This window comes from Malaclemys terrapin, chromosome 18, assembly GCF_027887155.1.
Source record: "Malaclemys terrapin pileata isolate rMalTer1 chromosome 18, rMalTer1.hap1, whole genome shotgun sequence".
NCBI classification, from domain to species: domain Eukaryota; kingdom Metazoa; phylum Chordata; order Testudines; family Emydidae; genus Malaclemys; species Malaclemys terrapin.
Window position 1 is genome coordinate 13,845,563 of NC_071522.1, and position 15,842 is coordinate 13,861,404.

Below are 15,842 nucleotides of genomic sequence, written 5' to 3' on the forward strand. Positions count from 1 at the left end.
CTTCGGTTTCATGCTGAGCCACTCATAGGAAACCAGTATTTTATGGAGGTGACATCCCTTCTGTGAGAGGCTTCAAGGCGACAGAGAGACAGAGTTTTTCTGACAGATGAAACCCCACATGTATAGCATCAGTTTCTGACATATTTTTGTCAAAAGGTAAGCCATTAATGTTGCACGATCATGGATTTATAGGCCACATTAAACCAGGGGTGTTGGAACAATTTTCATAGTGTGGGAGCTGAGAGCCATTGAACCAAACTATAAACCCTGTATATAATGGAAACTACTTCAAGCCAGGGGGTGCAGCAGCGCCCCCAGCACCCTTAGTTCCAGCACCTCTGCATTAAACAATGACAAGACATTCAAAACTAGAGTTTAAATTTCTCTGCTGAAGGAAGGGGAAAACGCTAATGGGCGTTGTAGGAGGAAGGTGAAAGTTTAATGTGCCCCAGAGTGACAGAGGGAGAAGGAGTATTAATATGCTCTTGCAGACATACCTGTGCTAGCTGTATGCTAGCTAGCTTGCTAAAAATAGAAGTGAGAATGTTGCCGTTCAGGCTACAGCACAGTATGAACTTGCTTGTACAACCTGGGCTGAAGCCCAGGTCACCACGGCCTCGCTTCTATTTTTAGCAAGCTCGCTAGAGTCCAGCTAGTGCAGGTACATGTATTCGAGCTGCCATTCACAGCCCCAGCTGCAAAGTAGACATATTCTTAGTGATGGGTGAACCTCAAGTGGCTTAGAGTTCTAGTCTGGTACAGATAAGCACCTAAGATGCTTATGCAAACAACTTGGATTGGCAAAACTGCAAGAACAAACCTGTGTGCAATGCTACATTCTTTCTTTATTTTATCTGTGCAGGGTTCATTTGGCAAATAAATGCCAACTGTATTGCAGCTAACACTGATGGTCCATATTGAGATGGGACCCCAGGAGGAAACCTCAGGTCTGGGTTGGACTTTGGATTTCGACTCAGCCCATCCCTGGTTTGTCTCATTAGAAAGATAGGTCCTACCTGTAAAATTAGGTACAAGCGTAAGGACTGAATATCTGGCCCCACTGAAGTCAACGCCAAAACTCTCATGGCCTTCTCTGGAGCCACAGTTTCACCCAATGATCCAGATTTCTAGGTGAGTGGGGGCTGGTAGGAATCTGAGATTTTGCTTTTAAATACACAGCCATATCCATCCCATTGGCGATCAACTGCAGCTGGGATCTGTGAAGCCTGCACTGCTCAATTTCTGCAGAGGTTGATTTTGCACCATTCCTTCTAGATGAATTCTGCTGGACTGTAAATCAGAAGTCACTCTCACATCTAATCTTAATCTAAATCATGGTAAATTACTTCTAATTTTATCTTGCATTTGTTGTGTTCAGCAGTCATTTTTAGTGACTGATATTAGCATAAAAGGAAAATAACTCAATGCCTGCCAACAGGGCATTGTCAGAACATGCAGCTTTAGGCTCTGAATCCAGAGGGCTATTGCATTTAGGTCAGTAGCAGCAAATTTATTCTCTGTCATATAAATTAAGGGCTGCTTTATCCCAAAATATTGCATCTTTGTAGCGCAGCCCAGAGCCACATTATGTAATAAGTTTGAGTTCAGAAATAGCATGCCAGAAATTAGATGACTTCAACAAAGGGGGGGAGAGGGAAGCCTCCCCTATGAAGTTGTCATTCATATAAACTGGTTACCCTGCCCTGAGCTTCGCTATTTTCAAGGCTTCCTGCTAATTAGAGTAGGGGAGAAAACGTCACACAGTTCAGAGAACTGACTGCAGTTCTGATCAGTTGTGGACTTCGTTGTAAAATTTTACTCTTCCACATCACCACCGATGACCAGAAGATTTAAACGAGCTTCACAAAAACACTAAGTCTCACAGCATCTCTAAGAGACACTTTAGCATTACAGGTCTGTCGCATCGTACGCGCATTTAACATGCGCGATTTCAACTTTACGCGGTCGGCAAAAAAAAAAAAAAAGAAAAGAAAGAGAAAAACAACAATTTGAATACTATACCTGTAGTGTGGGCGATTTTGCCCACCATTGAACTCAATGGGGTTTTGGCTATACGCAGTTTTCGCTTTACGCGCTAACCGTGGAACGGAACCCCCGCGTAAGATGAGACGGGCCTGTATATCCATTTCACTGTTTCTGTTTGTAAACTGAGGATCACAGAAGCAAAATGACTTGTCCCAGGTCACAAAGTGAGCCAGGAGCAGAGCGGGGGCTGGAACTGAGGCTTCTTGGTTCCAAATCCATTTTTCTAATTACTGGGCTATCTAGCTCCTCACCACGGTATTTGAGCACATGGACCCCTTACAGATGGGTAGTTTGAAACAAATTCGACACTGTGATGGAGTTCAGAGTATTCATCTCCATTCTTTCTCAATTCTAACCCCATTCTCCACATTGGTGCCCATTCCCCTCTTCCCTTTGAAGAGGGCTGGATGGATTCTCTTTCAGCTCACATCCACGTGTTTTTTAAATCACGTTTAAGTTGGAGGTAATAAATATTAGGATTTTTGAATTTTTGGTATTTCACATTTCATGAGCAACTTCAAGGTAAAGGTAAAGGACACTCCTGGTAAACATGCCAGTAGACTCCATTTCAATGATCTCTTGATTCCTATCTGTCTCAATTAATCTTTAGTGGAAGATGAGTCCCAGGAGCTAGAAGCCCTAGAAACAATATATCTGCTGCTCTGTTAAAAAAATGGTCTGGCTGAATATTCAGGTTATGTTTGTCATTGGCAATTTTATTGTGCCACCAAAGCTTTTGGCAATCCCATGGTCTCCAGCTGTTACCGCCCAACTGATATCAGTTATACTATCAACTGGAATTGATAATACTGAAGGCTTGGCCAGCTACACAGGCATTTGAGAAGGTTACTTCTGGCTCATCTGCTAGCACCGAATATTTTGGCTATGAGGATATTGGTTTGATTTTCAGCCAAAGTAATGTGCAAGAAGCACAGAGGAACAGTAGACACAGTGGACAAGAAGGGTCATCTAATTGATTAGGCTGGCCTATCGCTGAACTAGAGTTAGGGGGGGACTTTTGTAACAAGACTTGGAAATGGGCAAAACTCTGTGAGTTTCCACATTTAGTCGTGTACCTTTTAGGTGAAGCTAAGGGAAGGGAAGCAGCTGCCAGCGAGCGAATTATAACATATGGATAAAACTGTGCAAAATGTGGTGACTTAGGCTGCATTATGCACCACGCCGTGGGTTCAACAGCAAAACCCAGAGGGATACAAACCAAACAGTTTGCCATGCCCCTATGTACATTGGTCAGGTCTGCACAATTCTAACCTGGCCACAATCTAGCCAGCATAATACTAGCTGTAATTAAACAACTTATTAATTAGAAGATTTGAGGTACCTTGGGATTTGTGTTGGCTAAGGCAACTTTGATGCCTAACAAGACTTGGAAGGCTCTTACCTTCATGTAAGTCTATTAAAACCTTCCCCTTTTTAATGCATTCTTCTTCCAAACCCGTAAAACAGTCAGCTCCCAAGAGAACACATAGGAAGCATTGTTATTGCTGAAATGAGCTGAGGAGCAAGATAATGATATATCCAGTCACAGGGAATATTGTTATGCTGAAGTAAATTACAACCAGTCACATGCATCACTGAATGTACCTAGGTATTTTAAGTAGCCTTTTATCTTGGAGTTTTCTTTTATAGTATGAGGTTTTCTTTTCAAACAGATATTATTCCAGATTAAAAACACTTACAGAGAGACTGCAGAAAGGCAGGCGATGCTTAAGCAACAGTCTCAGACAAGTTGTGTGACTGTGAGATAGCATATTGTCTCAGGGGCATATTCTGTATGCCTCCAGCGACCTAGGAAATGTGTTATCACTCAGAAACACAAGCGTTGTAGCGTCTTTGCAATTATAAACCAGCGCAACAAAAAACCAAAGGCAAGTACAAAACAAGTCTTTACATAAAAGTATAGTATGACTTTCAATGGGGAAAAGTTTCAAAACTGAAACTCTCTCAGCATTTGCCTTTAGGGGAGTAACATTTTGTTGCAGTACATTTGAGTTTCTGTCTATGTTTACAATTCAGGTCTACCGATTAAGAATTGTTACATTCAATACATCTCTGTAATACATTTGTATAATTTTATGTTTGCGATGTTTATTGTATATATCACCGTGTAGTAATGCAAGGAGGAAGAAAAATCTAATGTGCCTTTAAAAATCAGTTTATTCTAATCTGGAACCACAAACATCAAACCATTAGATGGTGTACCTATAAGGCAGAGTTAAGGATGCTTGAGTGCCTGAACTGTGTGTTTCTTACCTTTTCATGTTGGGATTTCTTTTAAATGTAATCTTAATTCTCAGTTTCCTGGGTGTTGTTATTCTTGATTTGGGGATAATTAAAACATCCCTGTAAGGTCTTTTATTCTTAAATTACTGAGATATACTCTCAACCTCAACTCCATTTTAATGTAGTTATGCAGGGGGGTTTTGTATTTTATACAGAGACACACATACACCTCCAAAATATGAAAACCAGAAAGAAGAACCCTGACTTTTCAAAGGCCACTAGTGATTTTAGATTCCTCAGTTTTTGAGTGCCCAGCTGGATATAACTGAAAGGGTCCTGATTTTCAGGAAGTTCAGAGCATCTGCCCTGTGAAAATCAGGTTCTTTTCAGGTATCTGAAGTTTGGCATCCAAGATCTCTAGGTCAGCGATTAAAGCCGCATACCTACAAGTCGTCTTCTCACACAGCCCCTCAGAAATACAGTCTGCCCATTCATAAGCATCAACAACAAACCAGCCATACTCAACCACAAAGTCATACCCTGAAAACTTTAACTCTGACCTCTGTTTACTCCTAGGATTCCTGGAGAATTAATCATTATTCTCTATAACCTGTAGTTTAGAATGTGGAATTATTTCCCTGTCAGAACCTTACTCATTTTATAAAATCCATTTGTTTGTAATATTAGAAGAGTGAACCCTAAGATGTTGTTCTTACTATGAGTAACTATTTTCTATCACTGAGGCCTCTTGGGTATGTATCAGTACCGTGGTTTGTGGAGCTCTGGTATGTACGTTGCTTTGTATAATTTATTATCATTTTAGCATCTTGCAGGAAGGCAGAGTCAAGGTTATCTGGCTTACCGTTGTGACACCGGCTGAGGGATGCTGCAAAGGGCTCTGAGGTAAATCAGAGTGCTTTGACAAAGCAGCAAAAATGTACAGTGAAACAAGCCAACACTTTCTAAAGCTCTTAGGGACACTAAAGTTAACCAAACTCAGTCTGTGCCTCCCCCCACCATTCCCCCCATGTATTGAACAACACTCAGGTTTCTATCCACCCTCTGACCTGCGCACAGAAAGCACTGCGTGAGCTAGCAGAGTCTTCCTCAGAGCAGATGCCAGTGAAGATGGTGCCTTTTAATCTCAGCAGCAGATAAAGAATGAGAGTTATTAATTTTCTATTCTCATTGCCAGCTGCGGTCTCTGCTATTCAAGGGAGCAACGGTTTTTAAAAGGATTCATTTCGTTGTCCTACTCCTTTCATAAGTGTCTCCAGAGCTTACCAAGAGCATTTGTTACAATATTAGCTTCAGTGCTGCATACTGAGTGGCTGACAGAGACTGTTTAGATGCATATTTCTTTGCACAAGGCAGGGACTATTGAAGATAAATAATTAATACACATGGGTTCTCCTTTAAGCCATACTTCACTCTCTATCCAGTCAATGCAGTGTAACTTAGTGGGGTATGTGCAGGATTTCATTTTGAGATTTTCAAAGAATTTTCACCCCCTGTAAAACAGAGGATATACCAAAGACTGCAAACACAAATCACCTTCACCTTTCTTTACTGGTCAGATGAGGAGAGAAATGCCCAGCTTGTGTAAATTACCAATGATTTTTGTTGACTTCAATGAAGCTATACTGATTTCCATCAGCTGAGGTTCTGACCATAGTTCCCCTCCCCCAAGCAATTATTATAATTCATCCGTTTTCTGTGGTGCTTATTACTGTAGTGCCTATTTTTACAGGCTTGAGATGCTTGCTTTATTCCAGTTGTATCTTGTCACATCTTAAATGCAACCTCTCAGCCTTCTTTGGAATGAAAAATCAGCTATCATCCCCCTGGTTCTTCACTTCCAGTTGTAATGTATCACAGGATGTAAAGCCCATAATTATTTGTATTATTTCAGCCTATGCAACAGATACTGATGATTTAACCCTTTGTTGGTATTCATTAAGGTTTTAAAAAAACCCCAATAAATGTATAAAAATTGAACGCTGATTGTTTTCTATTTTTATAATTTGTATAATTAGAATCAGGGTGGAGGAATAATTTGGACTTTGAAAATACCAGCATAGAACCCCCATAAAAACTCAAAATCCAGATAGACTCAGAATCTCAAAGGCAGGAAGAGAAAGTGTATCAAGAGAAATTGAGAACAGATTGGTCGCATGGATGGGACACAAGGAAACCTAGGCTCTGTTCTCTGATCTGCTGCATAATCTCAGGCAGATCACTTCCTCTCTGTTTCCTCTTCTACCCTTTGCCTGTGTATTTATTATTATTACTATTAACAACAACACCTAGCTCGTATGCAGTGCTTTTCATCCATAAGTCCCCAAGTGCTTTACAAATGGAGGTCGGTATCATTATCCCCAATTCACTGATGGGAAAACTGAGGCACGGGGAGGGGACATGGCTTTTCCAAGGTCATTCACAAGGCCAGTCGCAGAGCCAGGAGTAGAACCCCAGTCTCCTGAGTCCCAGGCCGGTGTTCAATGCATAAGATCATACTACCACATTTAGACTATAAGGCTCAGATCCTCAAAGGTATTTCGGAGCCTAATTCTCATTGAAATCAATGGGTGTTAGGCTCCCATGTACTTTTGAGCATCTGAGCTTAAGCTTTTGGGGGCAGGGACTGCCTCTTACTATGCGTTTGACAGTGCGCACGTAATAATAATAATTAATTAATGCTCATTAATTAGCCTCCTTCCAATGCACCGAGATAGTTCCTTTTATTCTCCTGAAATACAGATTGCTTGCAAATTGATTTAGAAGTCTAATTTGAGGTTTGATTTTGGTTCCGCTTATACCACTGCAGCTGATGGAATGGACGCTGACCGAGGGGTGGGAAGAACTGTATGCTGAACAGCACCTGATCTTCCAAGGCATGCAGCTCTTTACATCACGAAGCCACTGTCCTCCTATCACATTGAACTTCTTTATGTGGTTTTACTCCCCAAGGGGAAAAAACAAATGTCCTACTGGACCTTTTGGGGATCAAGTGCTCCATGTTTCTTAAAGAGCTCCGCCTACCTTACCTTCATCGCTGTTGTCATCCACAAGGATAATCTCTTTCAGGAGGTGGGCTGGCGTGTGATTAACAGCGCTGTGCACTGACCGCAGGATCACTGACAACGCTTCATTCACAAAGATGAAAATAATGGAAATCTGGGGCAGATCCTTTGCATATTTCAGCTCTTTGCACCTGTTGCATGAAAAGACACAAAAGGAAATTGGGTTAACAGGATGCACGCTGCAGTGTTGGAAGCTGAGCACACATGTAAAATATCGTAAAGGGCAATTTATCAAGCTTTATGACTGTGTAAAGTTGCATATTCTTGCAGACCCCATGACCACCTCTGCTCTACATTACAGGTATAGGCCCTCGTGCTTTAGGAACATAGAAATTGCCACACTGGATCGGACCCGTGGTCCATCTAGTCTAGTCTCCTGTCTCCAAATATAGCCAGCGCAACTGCGGAAAATTTCCCTCTAAGGAACCTCAGGGAATATGGCTAACTAAGAGGTAGAGTTAACTACAGTTGGGTAAACCAGGGATGAGAGAGACAGAGACAGAATTACAAAGAGACAGACTTCTTTTTTGGTATATTTATTTTTCAAATGTTCTTTCAACATGGCAAAAGCCTCTGACTTTATAATTCAAAGTAAAGCCTCCATTCTGATTTAGTTTGCCTTTCTTAAGCTGCACTAGTGTGTTTCTTTCTATTTGGTTTTTGGGATTTGCCAGAAGGAAAGGGAATTTAGTGATCTATGGTCAAACAGCTTTAGCAAATGTTTGCAATGCTCTTTGCTGGCTTTCTTATGCATTTTCTCTTCCTTGGGAACATTCTACTCGAGTGTCAACTTGAACTGGCGTCTCTGCACTTCACATCTGTACGTGAGTTTTTATGCAGTTCCATAAGTACCTCGCAGTGTTTCAGCATTAATTGCTTTACTTTTATGGCTAAACATTTATTTAGCTACTTTTCTCTGTGCTGGAGCCGGGAGGTTTTCACTCTGCAGCCAAGTTCTTTACTGACAACTCGCAGGTTTATGTTACATGAACAGCTACACCTGAGTTTGTGAACAGGAGCATGATGAACAGGATTAAAGTAGTCAGAAATGGAAGAGATCTTTCAGATAATTAAATCTGTTCCCCTGCAAAGGCAGGATATAGTGTCCCAGTGAGACACAGCAGATATTAAATTAATGCTGCCTTTGATCCTATCCAATCTTAATACATTCATCACAGGATGTAAACCAAGGCAATATATAATAAGTAGGTCTGTTGATTAATCGCAGTTAACTCATGTGATTAAACAAATTAATCAAATTTAAAAAATTAATTGCTATTAATTTCAGTTTTAATCGCACTGTTGAACAACAGAATACCAATTGAAATTTATTAACTATTTTTGGATTTTGTCTACATTTTCAAATATATTGATTTCAATTACATCAGATTATAGAAAGTGTACAGTGCTCACTTTATATTATTTATTACAAATATTTGCACTCTAAAAATGATAAACAAAAGAAATAGTATTTTTCAATTCACCTCAGACAAGTACTGTAGTGCAATCTCTTTACTGTGAAAGTGCAACTTACAAATGTAGATTTTTTGTTACATATCTGCACTCAAAAACAACAGAATGTAAAACCTCAGAGCCTACAAGTCCACTCAGCCCTACTTCTCGTTCAGCCAATCGTGAAGAGAAACAAGTTAGTTTACATTTATGGGAAAATGCTGCCCTCTCCTTATTTACAATGTCACCTGGAAGTGAGAACAGGTGTTCGCATGGCACTGCTGTAGCTGGCGTTGCAAGATATTTAAGTGCCAGATGCACTAAAGATTCCTATGCCTCTTCATGTTTCAGCCACCATTCCAGAGGACATGCTTCCATGCTGATGACACTCGTTAAAAAAATAATGCATTAATTAAATTTGTGACAACTCCTTGGGAGAGAATTGTATGTCTTCTACTCTGTTTTACCCACATTTTGACATGTATATTTCATGTTACAGCAGTCTCCGAAGATGACCCAGCAATGTTCATTTTAAGAACACTTTCACAGCAGATTTGACAAAACGCAAATAAGGTACAAATGTGAGATTTCTAAAGATAGCTATAGCACCCAATCCAAAGTTGAAAAACCTTAAGTGCTGTCCAAAATCTGAGAGGGACGAGGTGTGGAGCATACTTTCAGAAGTCTTAAAAGAGCAACACTCCGATGCAGAAACTACAGAATCCGAACCGCCAAAAAAGAAAATCAACCTTCTGCTGGTGGCATCTGACTCAGATAATGAAAATGAACATGCGTCAGTCCGCACTGCTTTGGATCATTATCGAGCAGAACCCGTCATCAGCATGGACGTATTTCCTCTGGAATGGTGGCTGAAGCATGAAGGGACATATGAATCTTTAGTGCATCTGTCTTTTTTAATCGCTTGATTTAATCGCTAATAGTAAGGTCTCTCTCATGAACAAGAGTACTCAAGCCTTCGGAGCCTTCCAATGGCTGGGAGCTCTGGACATTCAGGTAATTAATCCCCTCTCACCTGCCTTTAGGTAACCCTCTAAATAAGGGTTATCTTCTTCTTCCTTATGAATCCTGTTAGGAGGATTCTATCACCAGAGGGCCCAAAACGAGAGAGCCTGGGACATGAAGTTTGCCCTTTCGAACTATGCAGGACCACTTACTACTAGAGCTAAGTGAGCCCATTGGGATAAAATGAAACCTGACCTGAACCATTGTGCAAAACAACCCAAAGCAAAGTAAACCACTGAGTTTCAGAAAAAGTTCAGTTAACAAGTCTCCATTCCCTAGCCCCTCCCGGGAACCATAATGCTGCATTATTATGGGCCGGATTTTAAAAAGCACTCAGCATGATGGGAGCATACTGGATGCTGAGCTCTCTCAAAAATCTGTCCTGAAGTGTCATAATGGGAACTGCTGGTATGTTAAGCGGGGCTGAAGATCTAGCCAATCATTTCTACGTACTGAAACGTTTTATAAATATGTACCCACAGAGAATACATCAAGTGATTATTTAACTCCTTTAGGTAACGTCACCAAACCCTCCTGCTTTCCTTAAAATAAATGGGGAAAGGAAAAGGAAAAGAAGAAAAAGAAAAGGGCACCAGCCCATGCAAAGGGTCATTCTCAACATCATCTGCGAGAGATTAGACGTAGAACACCCATTAATGTTAGCTGCAATATAATTAGTATTTATTTATCAAATGAATCCTGTGCAGATAAAACAAAGAAATAATGTAACAATCTCTATGACATACAGTTTAAAGTTCTTTGACTCTTGGGATCAATTACTTTATTTTTAATTTTGCTAGATGTTTCTTAGGCCACAACAGGCATTGTATATGCTCTGAAATGGGAGGGAGGAAATCAGAAAGATTTCCACAGCAAGACAATTGCCAGATGGCTTATACGTGAACCTTCTTTAGTAGAACAAGTACCTCATATGAAAATAAATCTATGTTTTTCCATTGTAACAACTGCCTTCACCCTAGCTGATGCAGCCTCTCCAAAGGGAACATAAAATCATCTAACAGAAACAGATGCTAAAACAGCTTTTTGGAAAGCATTTCTTTCTACAATGCATCAACAATGGGCTAAAACAAGAATTGATCCTCAAAATATCAAACTGAACTAAAGCAATTTTCTCATTTAAAAAATTGCTCCTGTGTCCTCCAATACACAATAAACCGTGTAAGTGGATAGAGACAGAGAGATATGGAGATAATGCTTCATTTTAATTGTGCATACCTCTGCACTGTTCTTCCTCAAGGCAGGCTATTCTGGTGGTATAACCCGCTCGGTTTGTGACTTCTCAGAGAAACATCCAAACCAAGTGATTTAAGGTTCGCCCACTGTTCATTTACATTCACCCTGCACCACTCCTGTCATATTCCATCTGCCCCGATTATGGAGGACAAATGGATAGAGACGGGGACAACAGATACCAGGATCGTTAATGTGCACAATAGTGAAATCCTCATAAGGCAATCTGGCAGGAGGCAAGGTCTTTCCATAAATACAGTGCTCTCATGTGGCCATGGCTGCAGCCACGATAGGAGGCAAAGTAGCAATTCAAAAACAAACAAACAATCTCCAAGCAACTAAAACAAACTTAAGCATCAGTCTTCTTTCAGTGTTCTGCCTTCTCTTACTGGCACAAAGAGCAGCTGGTTCAAGTGTAGCACTCGGCCTGCAGCCACGTGCAATTGTTCTTCAACTCCTCTAGGGTACACGGTGATGGTTTGTTATTGACAGACTGATGTGTCGACAAATATTCATGTGTTCATTCAAGAAAACACCTGGTGCTTTTGTTCTCTCATGGGGCTGAAGGAAATAAAAAATTAAAAAAAAAACAACCCCAGAGTGCTTCAGCTCAGCCATAATTAGAGGGGCCAATGGAGAACTTGTTAAAAGCAGCAGAAATAATGAGGGGTACATTACATCGGAGGCAGTTTTATTTTTTTCTTAGCACTTGCAATAAAAAGGGACTGATCTGAACTCCATGCTTTATTTATGCAGACCATGTGGCTCAGTATAGTTACACGCTGTGGTTTGGGAAGATGACAGCTCCACTCTTGGAAATATTTCTTGCACATTTTGAGAGATGAGTGTAGGAGCAAAGGATCCTCTATACCCTATACGCTCATCAGCCTGTCAGAACCTGAGTACTGCCATGACCTGTGGCCGTTACTGGCGGATAATGAGAGGAAGTTGGAATGTCTGTAATGGATAGGGTGAGAGAAGAATTCCCTGCCAACCTGGAACATGACTATGCCCTGAAGCATGAGATGCACTTATTGTCATCTTAGCAGATATAACTATATTGTTATAAGAAAATTCAGCCCCTTTCAAAAACAGAGAAACGGGTTACGTGAAAGATCTGTTGTGCCTCTCATTAATTGAGAAGAATGAGTCTTCAATGGCCAGTGTCCTTTCAGAAGCTCACCAATAGCAGAATGAACAGCGCCTGAGGGGGAACCTCAACAATACTGCAACATTTCAACAACGCTCAAGCTATCAAAATGATCTTTTACACCAGGGGCTCTCAACCTTTCTCTTTCTCATCCCTCCCTCCGCAACACGCTATAAAAACTCCACGGCCCACCTGTGCAACAACTGTTTTTCTGCATATAAAAGCCAGGTCCGGCATTAGGGGATAGCAAACAGGGCAATCGCCCTGGGCCCTGGCGAGTCTAATGCTGGTCCTGCTTGGTGGACCCCTTGAAACCTGCTTGCAGCCCCCAGGGGGTCCCTGATTGAGAACCACTGTTTTAGACCACTATATTAATACAGGAAACACAATCCCCGGACATGGTTCAAAGTGGCTGATTTCCAGACAAAGCCACAAAATTCTGATCCAGATCTGAAATGCTCCCAAGGTCACTGGGAGTTGGATTTGGGACACTGGTTCAGTTTGTTAGTGAAATCAGGACCCAAACCCCAGATCTGGAATTTAACGTTTATAGGAGTGTCCAGTTCTTGGATTTTGGGTCTAATTCGGGAATGAGCCTCTCTCTAATTATACTTTATGTATCTTTATGGCATTTCTTGTGGGACCAGCAGTGAAAGTACTATAATACCTTTGACAAAGGATCTTCTCATGGTAATTCTGGACCTAATCAGAAAGAGGAAATATCATGATAAAACCTGTTTTTGCATATTTCCAGCCTAATACTGCAGTCCAGAAATTTGAAGGGTTTCAATAACCATAAAACATTTGGTTTCTTACCAGAACAGTGAGTCTTTGGAGGTTCTTCAGAGTTACTAATAATATATACATAGATTTTAAGACCAGAAGGGCCCATTATGATCATCTAGTCTAAGTTTCTGCATACCAGAAGCCACAGTATCTCACCCAATAATTTTTGCATCAAGCCCTTACCTTCTGGCTGAGCTAAAGCACCTCTTCTAGAAAGACATCCAGTCTTGATTTAAAGACTTCAAGTGATGAAGAGTCTACCACATCTCTAGCTAAATTGTTCCAACAATTAATTAACCTTCCTGTTAAAAATGTGAATCTTGTTTCTAGTCTGAATTGGTCTAGCTTCATCTTCCAAATGTTGAAACTTGTTATGCCTTTTTCTTCTAGATTAAGAAGCTGTCTATACTACCAGAATCTTCACCCATGTAGGTACTTGCGGACTATGATAATCAGAGATGGACCTGAACCAAAACCAGAAGTCATTGGAGCTATGCCAGTTTACACCAGTCTAGGACCTGGCCTCTTAGATCTAAATGTCCTCAGATTTGGAAGAGTTCAGATTCAGATCTGGTTGCTCACACCCTATCTTCAGCACTTAACTAGCACTTTACATCTGCAAAGTACTTACCAATGTTGGCAAACAGACCACATTAACTAATTCATACACTTTACACAATGGTATTTTTACTAATAAATCCTGCTGCTTCCCTTCCTCCCCCACTGTCAAATGTGCTATGGCACCTTCTTGTAGGATTTAAATAAAAACACTGAAAATCAATAAGGAAAACCAAAATGTATCTGCTGGCATCACTTATAGTTTTGCCTCTTACTCAGATGCAACCATTGATTTGAATGAAAGGCACTTCTATGCCCCATTAAATCATGGCTGACAAAGGCTACAACTCCTGACAAATGCTCCTTGCCCCTAGCACATATTTTATTGGGGATCCAGTTAAGAACATATTTAAACTGTGAACTTGTGTTGTCACCTATACCAAATTTGTGTTAGTGTATCATTGGGTCCGATTCTCTGTTACGCTATGGCCCTCTCACACCATTCTGGCAGAAGAAAGGAGCCCTAAAGGGGATAGAAACATCTACACCAAACCTGTTTTTAGCCCCTGATATAAGGGTATATTGAGATGGGTTGGGTGAAGGGCATTGGAAGGTGAAATCAAGCCAGAAGCATGGGCATGGCCAATGCACACTACACTATAGCCATTCTCCACTTCACAAGACCCAAAGGGGGGGTCATGGGAAGCAGACTGTAATTTAGAGTGGCCGTGAGGTTGTCCGAATGTATGCCAGGGGCTGCACCATCCCCAAACAGCCCCACTATACAGCGGGAACACAGTTGCCTAAAGTTCAGCACAGAAATGGAATAACACAGTTGGGCCTCCTAGGAGCTGGTAAATGTCCCCACAACCCTGTATACAGATGGTAGGAAAGATTTTTACATCAAATCCAAACGTGTAACCAACAGAATACACAAGGAAGCAGCTGGAAAGGAGGGATACAGCTGAATACGGGAAGGGGGATATTTTTATAAATAGCTCTTCCCACATATTAGACTACTCCATTATAGAAATAACCATTCAAGTGAGAGAGAGAGAGAGAGATGACTGGTTTTATGCTGAACAGCTTTGGGTATATCAGGCCATATGAATCACATCAGCAAATTTCAGAATAAAATAAAGGTTTGTTACCACGTATGTTTGTGTCTGCTGGACAAGTCTGTCATGAGATTCACTGAGCATTCACTTTTATCTTTGCCACATAGTTGTGAGATCAGAATGCTTATTGACTGTCCCAGTAACAGCAAAGGGGATATCATATAATTTACTGCTTGGTCATCCTGCTGAGGTGAAAAATATCCCAGTATCACAGCAAATGTTCTTACAGCACAGAGAGACCCGAGGCTAGCAAGCAGCCTCCTAAAATTACTCAGGCCTCCTCACTGATTTATCATGGTCCCATTTGGTACTAAGTTAAGAGTTATCTTCTGACTTCTAGGGTGCAATACCACGCCTGTGTCACAAAATCTACCTCTACCATGATCCCCCAAAAATCACTCCCTTCCCACATTGGTTAGACAAGTAGCAATCTGAGGATGAGATTATTTCTTCATACTCCCAACCCGCATCCAATCCATCTGTCTGTTTCAGCCACGTATTGCAACTTGTCTGCTACACACATTGTGAACAACCTAGGGCATGGATTGCCGTCCTTGCTATTTGTCTGTATAGCTCCAAGGGGGGCCTGATCCTTAAATGGGCTTCTCAGGTGCTACCATCCTATTTAAATAAATAACAAGTGATGAGACAGAGAGGCCGAAAGGATTAACGAGATCCTATGACCCTAGTTAGCCCCATTCTGCTGTACCTGCAACCAATGCCAGGGAATAAAAGGGGGGGGGGAATAAAAGGAGAGAGAGCCTCGTTCCATTCAGGGCTAGCTGGCCTGGAAGGAAGACAGAGCTCTGCCTTAAACGAGCTTCGCTTGCAGAGCTGCGGAGAGACGAGTCTGCTAGCTGGAGCAGCCACCGGGGAGGAACAATTAGACCCCAAGCAGCGAGCAACGCATGAATCAGAAATTGCTTGGGAAGCAAGCCTGAAGGGCAGGAATGACCCCCTGAAGGACTTGGGGATGGTCGAGTATTAAGCTAGGTTTAGTTTTTCTTGTAAAACATTTTATGGCTGAGCTCCTCAACCCCACCCAGAAGGAAATAAAACTGGAGGGACAATTAGCCAGTGGGCTGGAGCCCAGCTCAGTGGGCAGCCGAGAGAGAGATTCTCCCCACCCCT

General features: G+C 41.4%; 1 protein-coding gene across 1 annotated transcript in view; it reads right to left on the reverse strand.

Moving 5' to 3' along the window:
* The window catches only part of GALNT17 (polypeptide N-acetylgalactosaminyltransferase 17), a 281,383-nt gene that overhangs the window by 172,923 nt on the left and 92,618 nt on the right, over positions 1-15,842 (reverse strand). The window contains exon 3 of the mRNA XM_054008560.1: positions 7,338-7,504. Within this exon, the coding sequence (XP_053864535.1) occupies positions 7,338-7,504 (167 nt within the window). The remainder of the gene's footprint in view (positions 1-7,337; positions 7,505-15,842) is intronic.